General features: G+C 39.8%; 1 protein-coding gene across 1 annotated transcript in view; it reads right to left on the minus strand.

The window, feature by feature from the left end:
- Positions 1-22,175, minus strand: part of JMY (junction mediating and regulatory protein, p53 cofactor) — a 52,001-nt gene that overhangs the window by 10,995 nt on the left and 18,831 nt on the right. Inside the window, exons 2-7 of the mRNA XM_034441061.3 lie at positions 16,001-16,174; positions 13,774-13,924; positions 12,837-13,006; positions 11,412-11,577; positions 9,261-9,448; positions 8,034-8,114 (exon numbers count right to left, since the gene is read on the minus strand). Coding sequence (XP_034296952.2) covers positions 8,034-8,114; positions 9,261-9,448; positions 11,412-11,577; positions 12,837-13,006; positions 13,774-13,924; positions 16,001-16,174 — 930 coding nt within the window. The remainder of the gene's footprint in view (positions 1-8,033; positions 8,115-9,260; positions 9,449-11,411; positions 11,578-12,836; positions 13,007-13,773; positions 13,925-16,000; positions 16,175-22,175) is intronic.

Below are 22,175 nucleotides of genomic sequence, written 5' to 3' on the forward strand. Positions count from 1 at the left end.
GTCTTGTTTTAGGTCTCTTTCCTGGACACTTTTTATCAAGTGGGATCCATTCTATGACTGCCTTGGTCCACCTGTCATCAGTTCTTCTTGCTATGTGACCAGCCCATTTCCATTTCAATTCTTTTACTCTCTTGATGATATCGTTTACTTTCGTTTGTTCTCTAATCCATTTGCTGGTCTTTCTATCTTGTCTTATAAGGCCAAACATGTATCTTTCCATGGGTCCTTGTGCCACTTGTAGCTTTTGTACTGATTGTGTGGTTAGTGGTCCATGTTTCACCAGCATATGTTAGAGCAGGTATCACACACTGATTGAAAACTTTTCTCTTCGGGCATAGGAGGAAGTTGCTCATGAAAATTATGCTTAGCTTGCTGAATGCCTGCCAACCACATTTTTATTTTATTTATTTATTTGATTTGATTTGATTTCTCTACCGCCCTACTCCCGAAGGACTCAGGGCGGTGCACAGCCAAACAATAAAACACATACATACAAAATTTAAAAGTAGAATAAAATCAAATTAAATAATTTTGGCCCCGACAAATTTAAAACCCCAAACTTTTAAAACCGATTTAAAATTGAATGTATAAAATACTAAAAGATATTTAAAAATTAAAAATCTTTTATAAAAGAGGGAGAAAATTAGGCCAGGCCCGCCTGGTGAAATAGTAAGGTCTTTAAAGCGTGGCGGAAGGTGCGCAGATCCGGGATCCTCTGTATCTCTGGGGGGAGCTCGTTCCAGATAGTAGGTGCCCCCACAGAGAAGGCTCTCCCCCTGGGGGCCGCCAGTCGGCATTGTTTGGCTGACAGCACCCGGAGGAGCCCCTCTCTATAGGAGCGTACCGGCCGGTGGGAGGCTATTGGTGGTAGTAGGCGGTCCCGCAAGTACCCAGGTCCTAAGCCATGGAGCGCTTTAAAGGTGGTAACCAAAACCTTGAAGCGCACCCGGAAGACCACCGGGAGCCAGTGCAGCTCGCGCAGGAGGGGTGTTACATGGGAACGCCATATCGCTCCCATTACCATCTGCGCGGTCGCACTCTGCGCCAGTTGGAGCCTCCGGGTGCTCCTCAAGGGGAGCCCCAGGTAGAGAGCGTTGCAATAGTCCAGGCGGGAGGTGACAAGGTCATGAGTGACCGTGCGTAACGAGTCCTGATCCAGAAAGGGACGCAACTGGCGAATCAGGCGAACCTGATGAAAAGTCCTCCTGGTCACGGCCGTCAAGTGCTCTTCTAAAGACAGCCGTGAATCCAGGAGGACGCCCAAGTTGCGAGCCCTCTCCGTGGGGGCCAATGATTCGCCCCCAATAGTCAGTGATGGCATCAACTGACTATATCGGGACGTCGGAAACCACAGCCATTCGGTCTTGGATGGGTTGAGCCTGAGCCTGTTCCTCCCCATCCAGATCCGTACGGCCTCCGGGCACCGGGACATCACTTCAAGGGCATCGTTGGGGTGATCCGGGGTGGATATGTACAGTTGGGTGTCGTCAGCGTACTGATGGTACTCCACCCCGAAACCACGGATGATCTCGCCCAGCGGCTTCACATAAATGTTGAACAGGAGAGGCGAGAGGACCGACCCTTGCGGCACCCCACATATGAGGGGCCTCGGGGTCGACCTCTGTCCCCCTGTCAACACAGACTGCGACCGGTCAGAGAGAAAGGAGGAGAACCACCGCAACACAGTGCCTCCCACCCCTAACTCTTCCAACCGGTGCAGCATGATACCATGGTCGATGGTATCAAAAGCCAGTACTAACCAGGAAGGACACGGGTCCAATAAACAAGTGGTCGCGTTCAGTCTACCCAGAATCCTGTCCACGTCCTCAGGGGTCACAGGATCAAACTCATCCCAGATAACATTCTCAAGACCTGCCCCTGTCTCTCCCCCTGAGACTACCCAGTCAGAGTCCAAATCTTCCCGAATCTGAGTGATTTTGTCATACAGATACTGAACAAAATCCTCGGCTCTACCCTCCAAGGGGTCCTCCCGCGCTTCCTGATGGAGCAGGGAGCGGGTCACTCTAAAGAGGGCGGCCTGGCGATTATCTGATGACGCAATAAGAGCAGCAAAATAGCTACATTTCGCTGCTTTTATCGCCACTAAGTAATTCCTAATGTGGGATCTTACTAGTGTCCGGTCAGATTCAGAAAGACTGGCCCTCCAACTACTCTCTAGGCGTCTTTTCCGGTGCTTCAATTCCCTCAGCTCCTCAGTAAACCAAGGAGCCAATTGAGATCGGCGCCGGGTCAGAGGCCGCAAAGGCACGACCCGATCCAGAGCTCCAGCAGCCGTCCTATCCCAGGCGGCCACCAGGTCTCCAGTCGAGGTGTGTGCCAGAACCTCAGGAAATGGCCCAAGCTCCGTCTGGAATCTGTCAGGTTCCATCAGGCGCCTGGGGCGGAACCATCTTACTGGCTCCGCCTCCCTGTGGCGGGGTGCAGCGGTTCGAAAGTCGAGACGAAGGAGAGAGTGATCTGACCATGACAAGGGTTCAGTAACTATATCCCCTATCTCAAGATCCCTCGACCACTGTCCAGAGACAAAAACCAGATCCAGCGTGTTTCCCCCTGTGTGGGTAGGGCCATGAATTAACTGGGTCAGGTCCATAGCTGTCATGGAAGCCATGAACTCCCAAGCCATCTCCGACATCTCACCCACGGACGGCAGGTTGAAATCCCCCATGACCATAAGCCTAGGGGTATCAACTGCCACCGCGGCGATGACATTGAGTAGCTTGGGCAGGGCTGTTGCCACGTGGCAGGGAGCCAGGTACGTGATCAGCAAACCCATCTGAACCCCATGACCCCATTTCACAAAAAGGGATTCACAGCCGGCCGTCTGAGGAACAGTGGCCTCCCTCGGTCTCAGACCTTCTTTAATGATAACCGCTACCCCCTGCCCCTCCCCTGTGACCTCGGCTGATGGAATGCTTGGAAACCTGTCAAACGGCATTTGACATGTCATTCAATTTGCTTTATTGTATCACCTTCCATTGAGATCCGTTGGCTAAGAAATATGTAGTGGTCTACTATGTTTACTTCTTCTCCATATATATAAATATATTTATTTTTCTTTCTTTAGTACAGTGAAATTTTTAAACTGGCCCTTTTTAATTAATTCAGTATTTTTTATTAATAAGTTACTGCTATCTCATTGTGACAATTTTTTTTAGAAAAGTAGTCATGTTAGTCTTTTGTACTAAAAAATCTTCAGAGAATATTGTTGTATCTTTAACCAAGTTAAAAATGAACATTTATCTGATAAACTGATAAACTGGACTAGATCCACAAAAGGTAATAGGATTCTTAAAAAAAATGATTAGCCTTTAAAGTGTCACATAATTCTGGGATTTTTTTTGTTCATTCTTGTCTCTTAATATATAGTTAGGCACAGGGGTCAAATGCTCCCGGTTCGGATTGGATCGGGTGATCTGGTAACGATGGCGGCGGGTAGTTCGGAGAACCGGTAGCAAAAATCCTTGGCCCCCCTGCCCATGCCCACCCAATCGCCCGGTCCCCACTTGCCCACTTGGCAGCTTGCTGCTTCTTTTGGGTTTGTTTGCTTTTCCTGCCTTGCTTTGGCTGCTGCAATCAATTGCATCAGCTAGCAACTGAATCTGCCTGCCTGCAATCAATCCAATCGGTGAGCAACTCAAACTGCCTGCCTTGTGCCTTCAATTTGGTAAGTAACTGGGGTTTTTTTGGGGGGGGGGTGGAGCTTTAAAAAAATTGTTAATTGGGTTTTTTTAAGTAGTTTTATTATTATTTTTTAGACATAGAAATTTAAAGTTTAAAAAGTTTTAAATTTAGCTGTTTTTATCTAAAAATATAAATAAAATAAAATAAAATAAAATAATGAAGTATTTGTGCAACTTTCTGAGATTTGGTGTGTTTCTGTAGTGTTTCACTCTAACTACACAAACACACAAAATCTCACAAAGCTATTGAGTTCTGTCTGTGCTATTTCTTAGTCACTTCTTTCCTTCTGTGGTCATTTCCAAAATAATCTTGCAAATAGCTTAATTACACAGCCAGGTTTCTTTTGCTCCTTAATATTTGTTGCAGTGATGATGTTATCTTCTAAAGTCATGATTAACACAACTCCCCTTGTGTTCTTCTCAGTAAAATAGTCCTTAATCACTTCTTTGACATAGAATTGGCCTCAAATACTTTCCAAAGAAGCTGGTGGAAGGTTCAGCTTCTCCCTGTACTTGTTGTTAGTTGCGAAGTCGTGTCCAACCCATCGCAACCCTGTGGACAACGTTTCTACAGGCTTTCTTGTCCTCTACCATCCTCTGGAGTCCATTTAAGCTCACGCCTACTGCTTCAGTGACTCCATCAAGCCACCTCATTCTCTGTCGTCCCTTTCTTCTTTTGCCCTCAATCTTTCCCAGAATTAGGTTCTTCTCCAATAAGTCCTTTCTTGTCATTAGTTGGTCAAAGTATTTGAGTTTCATCTTCAGGACCTGACCTTCTAAAGAGCAGTCAGGGTTGATCTCCTCTAGGACTGACCGGTTTGATCACCTTGCAGTCCAAGGGATTCGCAGGAGTCTTCTCCAGCACCATAGTTCAAAGGCCTCAATTCTTTGGTGCTCAGCCTTTCTTATGGTCCAACTTTCATAACCATACATTGCAAGTGGGAAAACCATAGCCTTGACTATACACACTTTTGTTGGCAGGGTGATGTCTCTGCTTTTTAGTATGCTGTCTAGATTTGCCATAGCTTTCCTCACCAGGAGCAAGCATTTTTTAATTTCTTGTCTGCAGTCCCCATCTGCGGTGATCTTGGGAGCCCAGGAAAATAAAATCTGTCACTACCTCCATTTCTTCCCCATCTATTTGCCAGGAATTGAGAGGGGCAGATGCCATGATCTTAGTTTTCTTAATATTGAGTTTCAAGACAACTTTTGCACTCTCTTTCTTCACCCGCATCAAGAGGCTCTTTAGTTCCTCTTCGCTTTCTGCCATTAGAGTGATATCATCTGCATATCTGAGGTTATTGATATTTCTCCTGGCAATCTTATTTCCAATTTGTGATTCATCTAGCCCCATCTTTCTCATGATGTGCTCTGCATATAAGTTAAATAGACAGGGTGACAGTATACAGCCTCGCCTGACTCCTTTCCCAATTTTGAACCAATCAGAGATTCCGTATCCAGTTCTCTCTGTTGCTTCTTGACCCGCATATAGGTTTCTCAAGAGACAAATAAGATGATCTGTAGTCCCATCTTTTTAAGAACTTGCCACAATTTGTTGTGATCCACACAATCAAAGGCTTTAGTATAGTCAATGAAGCAGAAGTAGATGTTTTTCTGGAACTCCCCAGCTTTCTCCATGATCCAGCATATGTTGGCAATTTGTTCTCTAGTTCCTCTGTCTCTTTGAAATCCTGCCTGTACTTCTGGTAGTTCTTGATCCACATACTGCTGGAGCCTAGCTTGTAGGATTTTAAGCATAACTTTACTAGCATGTGAAATGAGTGCAATGGTGCAATAGTTTGAACATTCTTTGGCATTGCCTTTCTTTGGAATTGGAATGTAAATTGACCTTTTCCACTCCTGTGGCTACTGTTGAGTTTTCCAAATCTGCTGGCAAATTGAGTGTAGCACTTTTACTGCATCATCTTTTAAAATTTTGAATAGCTCAGCTGGAATATTGTCACCTCCACTAGCTTTGTTATTGCTCAGATTTCCTAAGGCCCATTTGACTTCACATTCTAGGATGTCTGGCTCGAGGTCAATGACCACCCCATCGTGGTTATCAGGGACGCTAAGCTCATTCTTGTATAGTTCTTCTGTATAATTTTGCCACCTCTTCTTAATCTCTTCTGCCTCTGTTAGGTCCCTGCCATTTTGGTCCTTTATCATGCCCATCTTTGCATGAAATGTTTCCTTCATATCTCCAATTTTCTTGAAGAGATCTATGGTCTTCCCTATTCTATTGTTTTCTTCTATTTCTTTGCATTGATCATTTAAGAAGGTATTCTTATCTCTTCTAGCTATTCTCTAGAATTCTGCATTCAATTGAGTGTATCTTTCTCTTTCTCCCTTGCCTTTCGCTTCCCTTCTTTCTCAGCTATTTGTAAATATTCCTCAGACAGCCATTTTGCTTTCTTGCATTTCTTTTTCTTTGGGATGGTTTTAGTTGCTACCTCTTGTACAATGTTGCGAACCTTCATCCATAGTTCTTCAGGCACTCTGTCTATCAGATCTAATTCCTTAAATCTATTTGTCACCTCTACTGTATATTCATCAGGGATATGATTTAGTTCATACCTGAATGGCCTAGTACTTTTCCCTACTTTCTTCAATTTAAGCCTAAATTTTATCATGAGAAGCTCATGATCTGAGCCACAGTCAGCTCCTGGTCTTGTTTTTACTGACTGTATAGAGCTTCTCCATCTTTGGCTGCAGAACACATAGTTAATCTGATTTCTGTGTTGACCAACTGGTGATGTCCATGTGTAGAGTCGTCTCTTGGGTTATTGGAAAAGAATGTTTGTTATGACCATCGTATTCTCTTGACAAAATTCTATCAGCCTGTGCCCTGCTTCATTTTGTACTCCAAGGCCAAATTTGCCTGTTATTCCGATTATCTTTTGGCTTCCTACTTTAGCATTCCAATCCCCCATGATGATAAGGACATCATTTTTTGGTGTTAATTCTATAGGGTGCTGTAGGGCTTCATAGAACTGGTCAATTTCATCTTCTTCAGCACCAGTGGTTGGGGCATAGTGTCGAGTCCTACCGGAGCTCGCCATCGATGGGGGGTATGGGAGACAAAGGAGCGGAGATAAGCAGCCGCAGCGAACACACAATCAGTTCCTGGATAGCGATGATTGATGACGTTGCCGGGCTCTCCGATTCTGCTGTCCCTGCTGCTCTGGAGCTCGCAGCTGTTACTGTTAAGGGAGTGGGGGGTGCTTGATTGATAATCACCGGATGTATGTTTAAGGGGCTGAGTTTTGTTAAATAGCGCTGTGGTGTGGTTACACCCAGCGCTGACTTTGAACCAAAACACCGACTTGTACTTTACTTTTGATTGCGAGCTTACCATTGCCAAAGTAAACCCTGATTCTCTGTGCGTTACTGGTGATTATTTACTATCGCAGTTCTGAACGAACGACAAGCCGAGACATAGACTTGGATTACTGTGATTTGAATGGATATCGAACTGAGATCATTCTGTCATTTTGGAAATTGTATCCCAGTATTGCTTTTCTTACTCTTTTATTGATTATGAAAGCTACTCCATGTCTTCTGAGGGATTCTTGCCCGCAGCAGTATACCTGATGGTCATCTGAATTAAATTCACCCATTCCTGTCCATTTTAGTTTGCCGATTCCTAAGATGTCGATGTTCAGTCTTGTCATCTCTTGTTTGACCACGTCTAGCTTGCCTTGATTCATGGATCTTACATTCCAGGTTCTATGGAGAAAAAAAATCTCCCTGCACTATTCTGATTAAAAACTGTATTACCCCTACCTGAAGATTATCAAAGTTTAACTAGTTGTGTTCACTTTAAGCAGCTTTTAATTTATTTTTAAAATGTATCAACTTATGTCAAAGACCAATTTCAGGATTCCCTACATTAACTAAGCCAAATCTAACTTCTGAAACATATTATGAACACAAGGCCAACTGAGAAAGCAAAATCCAAAGTGCATTTATTAGTAATAGAAAGTAGTTTCATGACTTAACATTTATAAATGGAGATACTAGTTGATGTTAGTAATAGAAATGTATAGATTTGGGATTAATATTCAAACCAATTTAATTAAGGTAGAGCTATTAAATTAATGTAACAAAACATACAAACAATACAATAACATCCATCCCAGCCAGAATGTGTGTGTGTGCATGCAAAATTCTGTAAAAAGGACACTGGCAATTGCATTAATACCAATTGTGGAAGTAGCAAAAGTACAAATATATGAAGTTTTTTTTAAAAAAAGAATCTTAAATCAGCAAAGACAATTAAGGCTGAAATATTTAAAGTAAAATTTTAATACTGACAGAAACCAAACTCACAAATTTTGCAGCATGTTCTGAGTCTCCCTCACTCTGAGAATGCTGTGAGAATTTTTCATTATGTTTTGCAATGCAGATTTCCTACAAAGAAAGAATATTTTTCCATTTAAACATGGCTTTATGTATTGATCTTGTCTTTAGCAGAGGAACTCTGATTCACAGCAGAAGCTCTGCCACCGAAAATTTATTTATATTCTATCAGTGTTAAGGTATACTATGTGAAAATCTGTGATTGTCCATGGATCCAAAGACCTCTCATTCTTGCAAGACAATGAATAACACTTTGGTTGATACACTGATTTCTTTGCAATAGAATTAACAGAAACAGGTGAGTGGGGAGTGGAGGAGTAGTCTGATCAAAGTAAGTTTACAAACTAGGATATAGCAGCTAGTTTGCCGCAGGATCCCAACCGCCATAGGATTTACACTATGGAGTAAACATTATTTAAGAGAATGAGGATATTACAAACTAAATAAAACAAAGAAGTTTTTGCTATTGACATAATATATAAATGTGTGTGTGTGACTTGAGGCTTTTGAGTAGTTTTCAAGCATCATGTATCTCTCTCTCTCTCCTTCTGTTTTTTCTATAAACGTAACAGTAGATAAATCATGCTTAACCCAATTGAGAAAAATTTATAATGTCTTTAGTATCCAACCAAAATTAAAATATAGAGCCATATTATAATCATAACATATAATTTAATTTGGCCCCAAACTGGTTGTATAAACCGATTTTGGATGCATTATTTCTCAGGAATTTCAAAACTAATTATTTTTCTGGAACTATATCATTAATCTCTGACTAACATAACACTAATTTAAGAGCTAACTTGCACTCTTCAGTCCTACAATGGTACTTACAGTAAGGAAACAAAAGGAGGATATGTGTGCTAGTGAATACTATTGTTTGTGCATATTAGCATTAAGAAAATATTAAATATCTGGCTGACGAAAATATATAGCAACGAGTCATTTTAATTCTGATCATTAGGGCTTTTCAAGGTTATATATGGTATACGTCAGCTGAGCAACTATTTGAAGGTGACTAAAGATGGCATAGAAATGGCCTAATGCAATCTGCCTTAGCATTAGGATTGGCTGCTGCATTTCAAATAAATAAAAGTGTCTGTCTTTAAGTCAACATCTCATGATTTTAACCCTGCTAAATTATTGCTGCTACAAAATCTGTTTGCTGAAAAATGGAAAAATGAACAAAAACATTACCTTTTTATTTTTGAGGTAGGCTTTTTTGGCAGAAATGCGACCACGCCTTGCTTCTAGTTGACGGACTTTCTGTTGTAATTTCTGCAACTCTTCTCTTTGCAAATGTATGGATGCTGCCATATCTTCTTTTTCAAGCATGGCTTCCATACTTTCATAAGTATCATAATATACTACTTCATCTCTTTTTTCTGTCAACAAGTTTAATAATTTGAAACTTAATACAAAATGTATTATGAAAAGTTTTAAAAAAAATACTGGAAATGTAATTGTAAGATTAGAACATCTATCTCTGCCTTTGCCCTAGGAGAGAAACAACCATGAAATCACTTACAAAGTAGATTACAGACGAGAAGTTTTCCAAAACTTTTTAATTGGCTTTTAATTTATATTGTTTTTGATTCTGAATTATTGCCTTGCTGCCATCTAGTTTATGCTGTTTTCATTTTAATAGATTGTATTGTACATATTTTTATTCCAATTGTATCATTTAGTGAGTCTTACATAAACCACTCCGACAGCTTCAGCTACTGGACAGTGTGTAGTGTAGTGTAGTGTAATATATAATATAAATGTAAAATGGAGTTCAGTGAAAACAAAGCTATATTTGTATATAGTGATTGTGGTAAGCAGGTAAGTTACCAGTGTGGAAAAATGTATCAAACTAACATTTACAATTTATTTTTTTCTTAGACTGCAAGCATAAATTCACTTTATAATCAATCCAAGACTAGCATCAACATCTTGACACTAGCTTCTGAGGGGCAGCTGAACAAAACTGCCAAGGGGCGCACGCGGCTGAGAGGAAACTGCTTGTTAGATCTTCACAAGGTAAGTGACCCGGCACGTCAGGTTGGGGGAAAGGAATTGTAAGGAGCACGAGGTATTTCAGTGGGTCAGGGAGGCCTTGGGTGGTCTTAGGCAGGTGGCCTGTTCCAACATGAGCCATCACCCACCCTGAAATACCTCATGTGCATTTAACGAGCTTCACATTCGATTAGTGAATGTGTAGGCGAAAGGAGGGAGTAATCCGTTCAAGGTATGAGATTCACTTTCATGAATCCTTGGGTTACGAATGAGATGGACAAGCTCCATTACATTCGTAATTTGAGGACTACCTGTACATTGGACTGTTCTGTACAATAGTTTCAATAACTGAACTAGGAAATAACTAAAAGGGGGGGGGGGAGCTTAAATGGTGAAGCACAGTAGACATTACTTTTTTTCTTCTTTCTCCACCCCTTTTTGTAGAAAAATTGTTTGAATTATCTCGAGACAGGGCGGGGGTGGAGGAGAAAAAAACCCAAACAATTTTTGTAGGCAATCTCTATTGTGCCTGAATATTTTTTACCCCCTCCTCCATGCCTCAGAGTGGAGAGATTTCAGAGAAAGGGATTACAAGAGAGTAAGGAGACACACAATGGGAAATACACCAGCTATTTGCCTAATGTACTCAAGGTTACCAGCTCCATCACAATCTTTTCTATGTGTATTCCCTATTATATGCCTGCAGACACTCTTGTAATTTCCTCCTCTCCAATCTTTAATTTGAAAAGGAAATAAAAGTAATACAAGTCAGGCACAGGACAATGCCTACAGGTAATCCTTGATTTATGACTACAATTGAACGCAAAATTTCCATTGCTAAGCAAGGCAGTTTTTGCGTGAGTATTGCCCCATTTTATGTTCTTGCTTGCCACAGTTATGTGAATCACTGCAGTTGGTAAGTTGGTAACACAGGGGAAGCCAGATACCTGGCTTCCCCATTTTGCTTGTCATAAAGTTACAAAAAGTGATCACATGAACTGGGCCACTGCAACTGTCATAAATACATGTCAGTTACCAAATATCTGGATTTTGATGGGGATGCTGCAACAATTTTAAGTGTATTTTTTTTTTCATAAATCACTATTTTTAGTGCCGTTTTAACTTTAACTAAACAAATGGTTGTAAGTCGAGGACTACCTGTAGTGGTGATTATGTGTCTGGGAGACTTTATGAAGATAATAAGTGCTGGCATTGTTCATGAAATTGTTTTTTTAGCATTGTCATAACTTGAAACAGTCACTGAATGAGGCAGTCAGTAAACAAAGACTACCTATATACCAGTCAATGGTACTGCTAAATATATAGATATAAACAAATATATGTCACCTGAAATAAGTCTTTTAATGCTTTCAAGTTGTGCTGTCAGTAATAGTTCTTCACACTTCAGAATTTCAAACTGCACTTCATACAATTGAAGTTGCAGGTCATAGTAATCAGTTTCAAGTTCATCCAAATGAGCTATAGCTTCTGTGCCCCCTTGCAAGCTCTGCATCTGAATTTTTTTAAAAGAATAAATAAAGGTTATAAATCTTAATCTCACCACAAAATAACTGCAAAATATTCCAACACTGAGCAGGACATGGTTTTATTATTTAAAACCATATTATTCATAACCCTATTATTCATGATAACTGCTCAATTTTATATGCATTATCAAAGGTCAAATTTTATTTGTGTAGAAAGAAAATCTTTACATAAATTTTAAAAATTTAACATAATAAAATATCTTACTGTGCTTGGAAATAGTTGAATGGCCCAATAAAAGTTTATGGGGGAGAAAGAGGCCCACTCTTCTACACATATTCATGCACCCAATACATATTATTGGATAAATACAGCAGAGTGAATTTTAATAAGACTGAAATAAAGTACTACTTTGGTATAATCTTTTTTTCTAAAGTAGTTTTCTTTGCCATATATTCAAAGTAGTTACATTTGTCCTCACATATGTTGTTAAGATGCAAATTCAGCAAACATGACACTACAAAAACTCTGATTTTTATAATAGTAAATTCAACCAACATTGCAGTTAGTAAAAACAACAGTGACCCAGTTTCAAAATGTCATCTTTTCAGAATCTACTAGGAAACAAGTCTTTGAGGCCCCTGAACACACCCCAGTCCAAACATCAAATTGAAGGTTTAAACTTAAGTCCAAGCATAACATTGAAGACATCCAAATATATCTGATATATTTGTAATTCTCTAAAGCAGGGGTCCCCAACCTCATGCAGCCTGGTTCCTTCTCCCCCCCTCCCGCTGGGCCGCGAAGTTGCAAAGGTTGGGGACCACTGGTCTAAAGCATGCTCAGTGATATAGGATTTCAGGTTGTCATCATAATGACTGTCAGGTTTCGATGCTATCTCAATGACAATGACAATGGCTGGCAGCAGAACTGCAAGCTGGACCTCATCTTCCTCCCAGAAAGTTTTCATTTTAATATCACAGATAAATGCCTACTTTTCATATATTTGTGCCTAAGTACTTTAAAAAATAAGCAAACCTTGTTTAAGGAAAGAACCACATCGGTCTATTGAAATGTTGCCAGTGAAAAATATCTGAATGACACTGTTGTGAATCAAATAAGAAATTCAGTATAGTAACCTTCTCTTACATAACAGCTCTTAATTAATTTCTAGTCTCTTTTCAAAGCAAACTGTAATCACTAGCCTTGACAGTCCCTGTCCTGAAATCTAGCACTACAAAATAATGTTCAAGTTTCCTTTTTGGTTGAATACTCATCAGTTATTACCTCTTCTTTTAATGCATGTTTCTTCTGTTCTAAACAGATTTCTTTTGCTCTCATCAATTGCAAAGTATCTTTAGACACTGCATACTGAAGTTTTTCCATTCGCTCCACTGCTGCTGCCCAAGCTGCCTTACCAAACTTTTTCTGGTCTGCTCGCATACGATCATATACAGCTGTAAATAAAATTTAATAGCAGGTTTATCAAACTTGGAAATAGTTTCAGTATAAGTCCTATTTAAGTAAATCAGCTTCCTCTTTATGCAAATAAAATGTTACAATCTTCAAAGCAGTAGTTATTTTAATAAAAAAATTGGGATCTTTTTGAAATGTGGTATTTTTATTCTTATTTAATGTATTCTATAGATTGATGTTATTTCATGGCAAAATTATTGGTATTATTTAAAGTAACTGGAGAAAACACACCAAATCAATTTGTGGAAAATTAAAAGGGAAACTGTAGAAAATAATTATTTTTTTTAATTATAGTTTTGGTATAATAAAAAGTTATAAACAGAAAAGAAAGTATCCATAGTTTTTAATTAAGAACCAATAGCTTCTTAATTTATATTGGTATTGAATTTGTAAAGGAAGAAATCTTAAGGGAAAAAGAAAATTGTAAGAGACACTGATTTCAAAAATTAAACTCAATATAAAGTTATTTCCCAAACTTCAATTCCTTGTGTTCAAAGTGGAATATACCCCACTTAACAGAATGGTGCTAATAATCATATTATAGGACACTTTTCCCACAAAATATCACAGTCTGAATAAGCACCTTCAATCAGAGAAAACCACACCAATTGGTGATTTGAGTAGAGAGTTACATAGAACAATAATGATAATTTGAGAATCTGCAAGGTTGCAAGATTGTTGAACATGTAAAGAAATTTTAGATAGACAGATAGCTTTAGCAGCAAATGTAAAATAGTGTGCCCATTACCTTTTTGTGCTTTTGCTGTTATTTCAAAGTACTTTACTGTTAGGTCCTGTATAGATAATACAGCCATATGAGCCTTCCGTTGCCAGTCTGCATCTTCTTTTTGCAGGCTTTCAATTCTTCTAGGTCCTAGGTAATCATTCTCTATGGAAATCTGAAAATAAATCAACTCATTATATCTATCATGAAATAAACAGCAAGCGACAAGTAGTAAACATATAATCTTGTAAAGATTATATAAGGATAATTCTTTAAAATATTATCATGGACTTTCCTGAACAGTAAAAAAAATATTTGGGAAAATGAACTAATGGAAATTGGACAAACTCAGTTTAAAAAAATCATTTAGTCCTCCTTTATAATTTTGCTCATTTGCTTATCAAACCTTAAATGGGCATTTTTTCATGTCCTTTTTCCTATTATTGAAAAGGGGAAAATGGTAGAAACAAGACACTACAATTTAGGAAATAAAAAAAACTAGAGATGTAAAGGCAAAGGAAACAAAGTAAGCACATAAAGAGAATAAAATCTCTACCTTTGACCCTCTAATTACTAAATTTTAAAAGCACATCTGCCTATTCTTTAAAAGTCTTGTAAATGGAGCAAGCTCCAGGGAACTTGTTGGCATTTAGAAACAGTATGCATTCTGGATAGGAGACAGGCAAAGGATTGCTATGTTCCAGCAAGACATCAATGCTGGAGTATGAAAACAAGAAGAGAACAAACAGGGGAAAGAATTCTCTTTGTAGAAAAGTATTTAAAACACTGTATTGTACAGCATTTTTAAAAAGCCTGAAAAGGGTGTGGTGATATCCTTTCCTCTCCCCTGTAGTCCTAATCTACACTGGAAAGGAAATTGAAGAAAACTTTACAGATGACATTAAATTATAAATTCATCTCTGTCCAATTATCTACTTCAAGTTTTCCAGGCAGCTAATGTTGTCTGAGCACTTTTACTTGACAAGAATAAACAGTTCCTGTCCCTTACCTTTTGGCAAGTAGTTTGCAGATTATCCACCCATAGCTAAGCATTGGGGCATGGGATTTATATTTCATCTCATGGTCATTCATTTTTTTTCCTTAGTATCTCTTTTCTATCATTGGAAGAGATCTGATAACATGTTAATAGAATAAGACAGCCAATAGCTGCACTTCAAATTAAAGTTTAGAAGAGTGAATTACTCATGTTCAAGCTTGCAGGTCCTAAACAATCAAAATTCCTGTAATATGTTACAATTTATTGGAAGGATATATTTGGAAGAAAAAGTGGAAATGATGGCACAATGATAAATAGTTAAGCAAAGAGAATTTTACTTATCTATTTATCATTATGCCATCAGTGCAATTTTTCTTTAAAGACTAAGAATACAATACGCATCCCTAAGGAGAGACCAATATATATAAAAAACAGGTGCTTAATCTTTTTCTTAAACAGGTTCCCAGCACAAAATCAACCATACCAATGCATACATAAATATGAAAAGAATGTTCTGATAGATAACATGCTATTCATATTTAAATAAAAAGTATATTTCAATAGATCTTTCTTCTTATCCTCAAATGATTCAGTCTAATGGAGGTTTGTTACAAAAATGTTTAGTTATGGACATAGAAATAACTGGGTGGTTCAGAAGACAGCACAGTTGTACAAATGAGTTGTAAAGTCATGTACATCATAACAAATGCCATTTGGCATTTTTTTCCATCGCAACTTAAAACTGAGCATCTAAGTGGTAACTCTGACATAAGCCTAGAATTTCAAATTTGTTCAAAAGAAAAACAACAGTTTTCTTACTTTATTGATTCTGTAAAAATATTTCGCATCTTGTAAGTACTTAACTGCTAAAGGCTCAAAAACCAGAGTGTATCTGATCTGCACAAAATTTCAGTGACTGAGTAAGATATTCCTTACTAAAAACAATAGTTCAATACGTTAGAAAGTTAGGCCAGATCCATTTGTGCTCAATACCCATGATCAAACATCTTTTCTCATAGCCCTCTTCACAAATACTTTAACCAAGAAAAGAAATCAGAAGGGACTATAAAGCTTAGAAAATATGAAGTCATTCTTGTACGTCTAATTTTAATCCAACCTAAGACACAAACTTTTACAGCTTCAGAAAGTGTGACAAACATTCAAAGATGTCCAAAATATCACATGGGATGAAATATTATTGGACTTATTATGATGTCCAATAATATTTTATAGTGTATATTGCTGATTTTATACCTTTATTTGCTGTCTTCTGAGCATAGCAAGTTCCCTCATATCTCGGAATGGCTGCAGTAAATATTGATAGAGTTCTGTGGTGGCTTCAGCAAGACTACCATATGCATCATCTTCCATTTGATATAATTCCAGCAACTCCACCATGCTTTCTGTATTCTTATGTTTTTCCAGAAGCTGTGCAAAAGTAAAAGAAAATATTAAAGTATTATTAAATTTTAAATATAAAAGTATTATCAAACCTTATGAAATCAGGCATAGGAGCTCATACATTTGGTTACTAATATTCATCTTATTATTTCAGTGTATGATATTGATATCTTAATCCCACTCCATATTTTTTGTTAAATTATAAAACTAAAAATAGCTAAGATATTTGATCTCCCCCTTTTTTATTTGAACACCATGGTATTCAAGTATTAGCTAGTGGTTACATTTATTTATTTGTTTATATTGCTGTTCCAATCCAGCAGGACCGTGGACTTTTAAAGATAATACATTATTTACAAAAAGCTTTTTCATGTAATAAAAGTTTTGATTCTTCCAGCTATAGACCCTTCTACTTGGTATAGAATTATGCAGTATTTTATACACTGCCCACAGTTTAAGGATAATATGCATGGAATTTAAGAATTTAATTGCTTATATTGGTAAATCTCACTACCCAGAACAGTAAAAAATGCAAAGCAGCATCCATTTTTAGAAGATTCACCTACAGATTTATTTTTATCCCATAGCATAGACATCCCCGAAAGGGGAGCATTATGATGTGTTGGTGTAAAAGTCACAACTTATGTACTTGTGTCAGATTTTTGATGGAGTTTGCATCATGATGTCATTGTGGGTATTCTTATTCTGACACAATCTTGGCTTGTTTCCAATAGTGCTGACACATAGATAGCTGTGCACAGGCATCTGTGCATAGAAACACACAGATGCACAGAACACTCACAGATACCATGCAAGAAGAAAGCCCGGATGAAGTTTAGCAAGCATATAAGAATCTTCCTTTCCCAGTAATGAAACAGCCCATTAGTAAGCAGGAGAAAGAACAGGTCGTCTATGCTAGTCCTGGTGATTATACTTACTTTATATTATTTATATTTATATTATGTTTTAATTGGAGGACAATAAGAAACTTAAAACTATTTAAAATTGAACCCTGGATAATATTCTATATAGGTTGTCCTCAGCTAACGATGTTAATTGGTAATACTTGTCTGTTGCTAAATGACATGGTTGTAACACACAATGTTATATGACTGTATCAACTTACAACAGCAGTTCCAGCAGTTGCAGTTGTTAAGTGAATTCCATACAGCATTAAGCACAACATCATGTAATTGCAGTTTGCAACTTCTTGCTGGATTCCCCAATTACTATGCTTGTTGGAAGCCAACAGTGAACTTGCAAATTGTGATCACATGGCTGCAGGACACTGCAACCATCATTTATTAAATTAATTTTTTAAAATTTTTATACCGTCCTTCTCCTACTGGACTCAGGGCGGTGAACAGCCAAAAATAAAAAACATCACATACAAAATTTAAATTTTTTTAAAAGAATTAGACAAATTTTGGCCCAATTAAATTTACAACACCCCAACTAAAATCAATTTACAATTAAAAATATCTAAAAATATCATAATTGTGAGCCAGTTGTCAACAGCTCAAATCACAATCATATTTCTCAGGAATGCTGCAACAACTGCAACTTTGATGATTTGTCTTACGTCTCCTTGTTCAATACTACTGTAATGGTAATACCACTCAAATGGTTGCTGAATGAAAGATAGTTAACCTAGGACTACCTGTAATTAGTTAGTCTGTGCCTTATGTAGCAAGCACTTTATGACTGTCTGTTAAATAAAAATAACGAAAACCTGTTCAGGCAATGGACAACAGCTCAATCGTTCCTTCATAGTGTTTTTCTTTTCTTTTAATCCACTGATTCAAATAATACTTACTAAAGCAAATCAGATTTGAAAATCCTGAACAGGAAACAGCTAATTAATCAGCTTAACTATGCTAATAATGTAACAGAAATATAAAATAATCAATGAAATAAAAATAAAACTAAACAGTTTTTTTCAGTTTTAATATACTGTTTTTAACCGTTAAAAACAGTTAACCGACTCCTCGCTCGCGGCAAAAACCAGCTGAGGGGAAAGTCCAGACTTCCCTCAAGCACTAAATAGCGTTTAAAATAAAGGCGGCGGCAGGCGCCCCAGCCGGGAAACACCTGACCGCTCTTCGCGCTGATAATAATCTGAGATTGTAGCTCTCTGCAAATTACGATACAAATTCCAACTTTTCAAATTTTTGCCTAAAATTTAATCAATAAAGCCTAGAGAATAAAGCACTCCAGTCTGGTCACCACTGACTGAGTGAAAAGACTGGACATGCGCAGTGGAGGTGGGTGGGACCAAGCTGTGGAGGAGATTTTGAATGGCACCCAGTCGGTTTAATGAAGGTGAAAGGAAATCCCAATGAGTGGAGTGTCGGAGCATTGAGGAGGAAAATCACTATTCTGGACAAGCAGTTAAAAGGAGGCAGATTATAGATGTAAGGCAGCTATAGCCACATCCATTTAAAAAAGCAGCCTTCAGTTCTAATGGAAATGAAATGCAGGCTCTGCAATTTTTGGAAGCCTGACTTGACTGTGGGGCTGCTCAAATACAGTATATAAACCTGCTTTTCCTTTCTAAATGCAGTTCCTTAACATTTGCTTGTTTAAAGAATTTACATGGCTATCCAACTCAAACACTGCAACCTCTGAATGGCATACAATACAGTCCCTCCCCATCCCCACCCCAAAGCAAGATAAAGAATTTCAGCCTTTGTGAAGACCAACAGGGTGAGGGCCAGATGTATTTTGGGGGGATTGGTAGAAACTGTTCCAGATGACTGGTGTCACAGTGGAAAAGGCATATGATCCTTCATGAGTAGCTTTGTGATCTAAGACTAATTCTTAACTTAAATCTTGTATCAGAAACAAGAGAATGCTGGCTTTAAAACATCATTTTATGAGTACAAATATTCTCTCAATCTGAAATCTAAACACTACAATAAAGCACACTCTTCAGATAAAAGCTGAATTAATACTATAGGACTGCCACAACAATAATTCTGAGGATTTTAAGATAAAAAATTGAACATGAGTCAGAAACACAAGCAACATTTACTGTGTTTCCCCGAAAATAAGACACTGTCTTATATTTTTTTGAACCCTGAAATAAGCGCTTGGCCTTATTGCCATGCGCTCAAAAGCCCGATTGGGCTTATTATCAGGGAATGTCTTATTTTGGGGAAAATAGGGTAGTTTAAATACTAAGAGATACCTAAAGTAGCAAAGTGGGAAGACTCTTGAACCAGGAGTGGGTTCTAAATTTTTTTACTACCGGTTCTGAGGGTGTGGCTTATTTTGTGGGCGTGGCTTGGTCATGTGACAATTCTTTAGGATTTAGCAGAGATACTGGTCTACTAGGCTTTTAACTGCTTGCAGAGCTCTACCGGTCTACTTATTTCTTTTTGGAGGCATCAGTCTACTCATTTGTTTTTGGAGGCACTGGTCTACCCATTTATTTTTGCAGGCACCGGTCTACTCATTTGTTTTTGGAGGCACTGGTCTACCAGCACACTGCCTTTTAACACTGATCAGCTGTAAGGCGGCCCTTTGAAGCCCCGCAACAAGAGTTTAAACAGTTTTTCTCCTTCTAGACGATCATCTGGGACTCAGGAGGCAGCAATAGATTGGGGGGTGGGGCCAAATAAAAGGTAAGAATAATGTGGGGGTGGAGTGGGAGGGGCAGAACCGGTTCGGTGATGTCATATAGTCACTGCTACTGGCTCAGCAGAATCGGGCAGAACCCACCACTGTCTTGAACCCTTTATTAAGTATTATATTTTAGTCCACTCTAAGGAGCTTAGGATGGAATCTATATCCCTGTATTTTACCTTTACAGATAGTTCTCCATAGTGTAGAAATGGGAGGTGCCAGGCTGGGATTTAGTATGCTCTAGCTCTATGTCCTGAGTTGAAACTTCTGAAGATCCGCCTCCCTGGTGACGTCTCTTCAGTTTGTTTCAACTCAGCCTAGCTCATGATTGCAACCTTAAGCTCCTGAACTTTGAGTTGGATATTAATAATTAATTCCCTGGAATTTCTTCTTTCTTCTTTTACCTTTTTTATTTTCTCTATATTTGAAGTGCTTCTGTTTGACTGGATTACCAGGTACCGGCCAAAGGGCAGCTCTCCGGTTTCTGGATTGAGTGTGTGTGTGGGGGGGTAGCTGACAATCTCCCCCCAACCTCCCCTGATTTTAAATGCTCTGAGGGGGCTAGCCGGCTGGCTTTCACCCCGGTCCCTTAACAAGCTTATTTTTACTGCAGGCAGCTGCGTTTGGAGCTGGTTGGGACGCGCACACCATTTCGGCTTGCCGCGCGGTCCCTTTCATCGCCGCTGATCAACTGAGAGAACTGCTTTTCGCTTGTTTTTTCGCCGTTTTGAAGCCGTTTGCTGCCGCGTCAGCCTAATTCAGCCTGGACGCTGGCCTTTGTTGATTTCTGCCTGAAAAGCATGAGGGAGCTTAGTGCCTGTCACCAGGGCTATTCATTGTGTTTGCCTCTAAGTCGCGGCGGCCATTCGTTCCCATTTCTGGCGACGTTTTGCCCGGGCGGCCTTGATCCCCCGGCTATTTCTGGGCACAGCGCTGGTGGCTCTCCGCTTGTCGGATGGGAGCCTGGACTTCTGCACAGCGCCCTTTTTTCTGTCTGCAGGCTTGCTTTGCGGCCTGACCTGCTGCTGTTGTGCCTTCTCAATAAAACTTTTATTTGAACTGTGACAGTTGGAAGCGGCCATTTTGGGACCTCCGGCAGCCATTTTGTCAGCACTTCAGGCCAATATATTTCCTTTGTTCTCTATCTGAACAGACTTTAGGCTACCCTGTTAATACTTGACTTGACAATAATGGGGGATGCTGACAGGCAAGCATCTTTTTCAGCTTAGGGCTCTTAGTCCCCCCCTCTTATCAGAGGCAGAGCTGCTTCTAGGCCATGAACTGCCAGCATTGCTGCAGCTAATAAAATCAAGGCCAAGGCTAGGGCTCGCTCAGGACGTTCCAAGGCCGAGGAAAAGACTGCCCAAGTTAGACAACGGGCCTTGGACAGAGAATTCGCTAAGGCCGCTGCCATTCATTCGTCTTCTGAGCTCCCTCCAGCTTCTGTTTCCACGCATCTCCTACCTAGCCAAGGTGTGGAGGCTGCTGCTCCTCAGACTGTGATTTCTCCTGTAGTGGCAGGACCATCTAGGCAGTGGTCTCCAGAGATTCAGACCGAGCCTCAGCCTATGCCAGGGCCTTCTGTGTCCAGTAGACAACCTGACGCCACCTATACCCACACAGTGGCTGGCCTTCGCCAGGGTGAAGGGGGAGAGCAGGCAGTTTCTGATTCCATGAAGTCCTGGGTAGAGCAGGCAATTAGATGGGGCATTGCAGAGGGTATGCACCTCCAATCGCAAGTTTTTCCCCAAATGTACGCCTTTAGGCCAGAGGTGGAGTCTCACGGCTATATTTCCCCTTCTGAGGATTACCAAGAGCAGATTTCCTCTTCCCCTTCTGAGTTGGTTGACTATGCGGAAGACTACCTGGAGGAAGGAGAGATATCTGATGGGAATCAGGACCATCCACCTAGGCCTGCATTCAAAGGGTTATTTAATCCAGCCCTTTTGAAGCCCCTTCTGACAAAGGCCAGAGCCACAGCTCGATTGGGTCCTAATCCAGCACTCTCTGGTGCCTTAGGTACTGGAGAGCAGGATGACTACCTTTTCACAGAGCAGGCCATAGAGGCAGACACTATTCCTATCCTGGGAATGTTTCTGGACATGATCCATAGACAGTGGGCGGCCCCAGCTCTACCTTCCAGGGCTTCAGGTCTGGACAATCAGTTGTTTACAGTTGATGCGGACATGCTTAACTTGTTGGAGGTCCCCAAGGTGGACACTCCGGTGGCGGCTCTCACCTCTTCTTCTGTTTTACCACCTGATGCAGAGGACGCCTTAAAGGCAGAAGATAGGCGAGAGGAGACGGCACTTCGTCGCGCGCATCAGGCAGATGCCTGGGCTGTGAGAGCTTCTTCTGCAGCATCCTTTCTCACCAGAGCGTCGGTCAGGTGGCTTCGCCA

This window comes from Pantherophis guttatus, chromosome 2 (genome assembly GCF_059756535.1).
Source record: "Pantherophis guttatus breed Tessera chromosome 2, ASM5975653v1, whole genome shotgun sequence".
NCBI lineage: Eukaryota > Metazoa > Chordata > Lepidosauria > Squamata > Colubridae > Pantherophis > Pantherophis guttatus.